The 3371-nt window shown below is 37.6% G+C and overlaps 1 protein-coding gene across 1 annotated transcript in view; it reads left to right on the forward strand.

Moving 5' to 3' along the window:
- The first annotated feature begins 231 nt into the window (after positions 1–231).
- The window catches only part of LOC104957928 (SWI/SNF-related matrix-associated actin-dependent regulator of chromatin subfamily D member 1-like), a 7543-nt gene continuing 4403 nt past the window's right edge, over positions 232–3371 (forward strand). Inside the window, exons 1-5 of the mRNA XM_010785603.1 lie at positions 232–324; positions 1309–1431; positions 2346–2468; positions 2736–2852; positions 3083–3184. Coding sequence (XP_010783905.1) covers positions 268–324; positions 1309–1431; positions 2346–2468; positions 2736–2852; positions 3083–3184 — 522 coding nt within the window. The 5' untranslated portion in view covers positions 232–267. The remainder of the gene's footprint in view (positions 325–1308; positions 1432–2345; positions 2469–2735; positions 2853–3082; positions 3185–3371) is intronic.

Here is a 3371-nt window from a genome sequence, read left to right on the forward strand (position 1 = left end):
AAGACGACCACACTCCCTCACAGCCACAGTCGCGAAATGTATGTAACAGACAGAAAATACAAGTGAAAATGTATAATAAGCATGGAATACACAAAATAATTTTTTTCATATATGACATTTGACCCTGCGACTATGATTATAATAACATTGCTACATTTGTATTTGGAGCGCTGGTCACTGTACCCTGTTAGATCGAGGACTGAATCATTGTGGTTATGTTAATGCCGTGTTGCTCTGTCTCGCACTGGCACTCATCTTGTTTCTATAATGTGTTTTTACAGCACAAAGAAGAAGAAGATGGCTGATAAAATTCTACCTCAGAGGGTGAGCATTAATCAAACAGCAGTCCCTGACAATCCATTAATTCCTGCCTTCATTGTGTTTCAGAGATAACATTTGCTTTTCAATTTTTGTTTAAGTTGAAGTGGCTCGAAATAAAGGACTGTTGGTGTTTCTTTAAGGCCCTTTTTAAACAACTACAATTCAGAGAGGACCAGCTGTATGCATGGGATTACTCATTCCACTTCTGAGGCTTTTCCCGGTGTGATGGTTTCCAAGATGGATTAGAATAAAACATCCTTCTTGTACTTCCCTCTAACATTTGAATTCTATAAGCCCATATTACCTTTCTGGTTGTTGATGTAAGCTATATGTTTTTATTGTATATAAATGACTATAGGTTATATTATATTAAGCATATTATTTTTTAATGTTTTTTACCCAAATGATTATTGAATTGAAACTACAATTCATGAATTATGGAATGATAAATATATGTATCCTTATGTAGTCACTTCATTATACATATGTATACAACTACATATTTAGTGTTAGTGTTTTCATCTTTGTGTTTGTATTTTAGTTACAGAGCAACTGCAGTTGTTTCTGCATAGTATTGTTTCCAATACAAACATTTTGAATATCTTCAGAGTTGTAAAGTCCACAAGTCAAAGTGTATTATAAAAAAGACAATTTAATTATTTCATCTTACAAAATATTGTGCTTCAGAAAAGAAATGTTGTTACATTTAACCTTTCACAAAACATGTTTCACTGTGCTGAACTTTCCTCACACAAAGGGAGGCAGGCATGTGTATTAACAAGGAGTTCTAACAGCAGCATGAATAACGTTTTTATAACCGCAATAACAAAATCCTCAATATTACCTTTGAATGTAATGAAAGACCTTTAAAATCAGAAATAGTTCTGAAAAAGCACTTTGTGGAGATGGAACATGAACTGACGGTATGTTCCTCTGAGAGTGCTGCGTTGTTTGATGTTGCTCACCAGTACCTGTGTTGTGTCCCAGATCAGGGAACTGGTCCCAGAGTCTCAGGCTTACATGGATCTCCTGGCTTTCGAGAGGAAGCTGGATCAGACCATCATGCGCAAAAGGCTAGACATTCAGGAAGCCCTGAAGAGGCCCATAAAGGTACCATTCAATTCAAGTTCTTTACTCCTCAAGTCCCCAAATCACTCCGGTTCAGACCTCAAATTAATTTCAAAGCCATTCCAAAGCCCAGAGGACTCCACCCGTCACTATAAGTGGACATTTATAAGTAATAATTCAATAAAGGCTTGTAAAAATGTCTACAGCTCTGAGTCCACGGGTTGACATGAAATGAACATTGTTGATTTAACAGACTCTTTTTACGAGGTAGCAGTCAAGAGGATGATGATATATAGTGAGGTGCCTGGCAGATATGTACTTTTTATTAGTTCAAAGTAGGGATTTTACAATACCAGAAATTAAATAGGCAATACTGCAAGCAGTGGATGTTCAGTACCCAATTTGAACCAGGGTAAAAAACTAAAAGAAAACCATAAATCCTGTGAAGTCTACTCTGACATACACTCCTTTTATATATTCTTTTTTTGTTAGGATGTTAATCAGGTCATAACTCCCTCTCTATTATGTAGTTTATATATTACTGTGATAACATCTACTTGACATTTCTCAACAAAAGTACATCGAACAAGATTCCATGTGTTAGTTCTTCTGAGTCCTATGCAACCTAGTGAACCTGTGGTAAAGTATAAAGCACCATCATATTTACAAAATGATGGCATTAATTGGTGCAGAAAAATCGGTTCTTGTGACATCAATGGATGAAATTTGTCAACGAAAGGTGTCTGGCGTTGAGCTTCAAAACATTGATCCTAATTTAATCTGCACGCTGTCACAGCTGGGAAACTTTATTTTCCCCTTGAGTCAGATGTACCCAATCAAATGAATCCAAACTATACTTGTGATATACTTATGAGTCTGCACATCAAGTCTGTTGATTAAATGACGAGAGAAAACAAGAACATCAATTTATAGTTTATCTAATGGTTTTTTTCCAGCAAAAGAGAAAGCTTCGGATCTTCATATCCAACACCTTCAACCCGGCAAAGCCTGATGCAGAGGATGGAGAGGGCACAGTTGCATCATGGGAGCTGCGTGTTGAGGGGCGTCTGCTGGAAGATGTAAGCTTTGTGAATGAAATATATTGCTTTATGTGAAGTTTTTCTGTGTGTAAAATATTTCAATAATTATAGCCCAACACTTACAAATGTATTCCATAAAACTGCCTTTGAACTAACCACATCTTAAATGTCTTTGATGAATAACATTAAGCTTACACCATGAAGGACTTAAGATTTGATTTTCTTTTAAAATATTACAGAGTTTTCTATACAGATTTTGTGTTGCTTTGATTAATGTTTCCAATAACGGTAACGTTTGCTCTGCAGTCGGCTGTGTCCAAGTATGAGGCTACCAAGCAGAAGAGGAAGTTCTCCTCTTTCTTCAAGTCTCTGGTGATCGAGCTGGACAAAGACCTGTACGGCCCAGACAATCACCTGGTGGAGGTAAGATTATTTGGTTTTCATCTCTATAAACACATCTGCCAATAGTCACCCACAATTCTCTTCAGGGACTATATATTGTAGTGGATGATGGATTTAGTTTGTCTTTTTGTCCCCATTTCCCATCATTGTATTGGTAGTGAAAAGGTGTTTGTTTGTTGGTTAAGCGACAATTGAAAAGTTGCTCTATAAAATGTTTAGGGTTATCATTATATATTATTATGTGTTTGTAGTGGCACAGGACTGCCACCACCCAGGAGACTGATGGTTTCCAGGTGAAGAGACCCGGTGATGTGGGCGTCCGCTGCACCGTCCTGCTGATGCTGGACTACCAGGTAAACACTGCTCAGGGCAGTGGCGTGCACAGACATTTATAGGGGCAGGTGCTCAAAAGAAGAAAAAAAGGGCACCTTTTGAGTCGTCGTGGCGACGAAATTGTGCGCTCCGAAATTGTGAGCGAAAATTTGCCGGATAATGGCGGATTTTGTTAGTTTCTTTTCCGTACGAGGACTGTTTTTGGTT

The sequence above is a fragment of the Notothenia coriiceps genome, unplaced genomic scaffold, assembly GCF_000735185.1.
Source record: "Notothenia coriiceps isolate Sejong01 unplaced genomic scaffold, NC01 NC01_scaffold00028068, whole genome shotgun sequence".
Classification (NCBI taxonomy): Eukaryota; Metazoa; Chordata; class Actinopteri; order Perciformes; family Nototheniidae; genus Notothenia; species Notothenia coriiceps.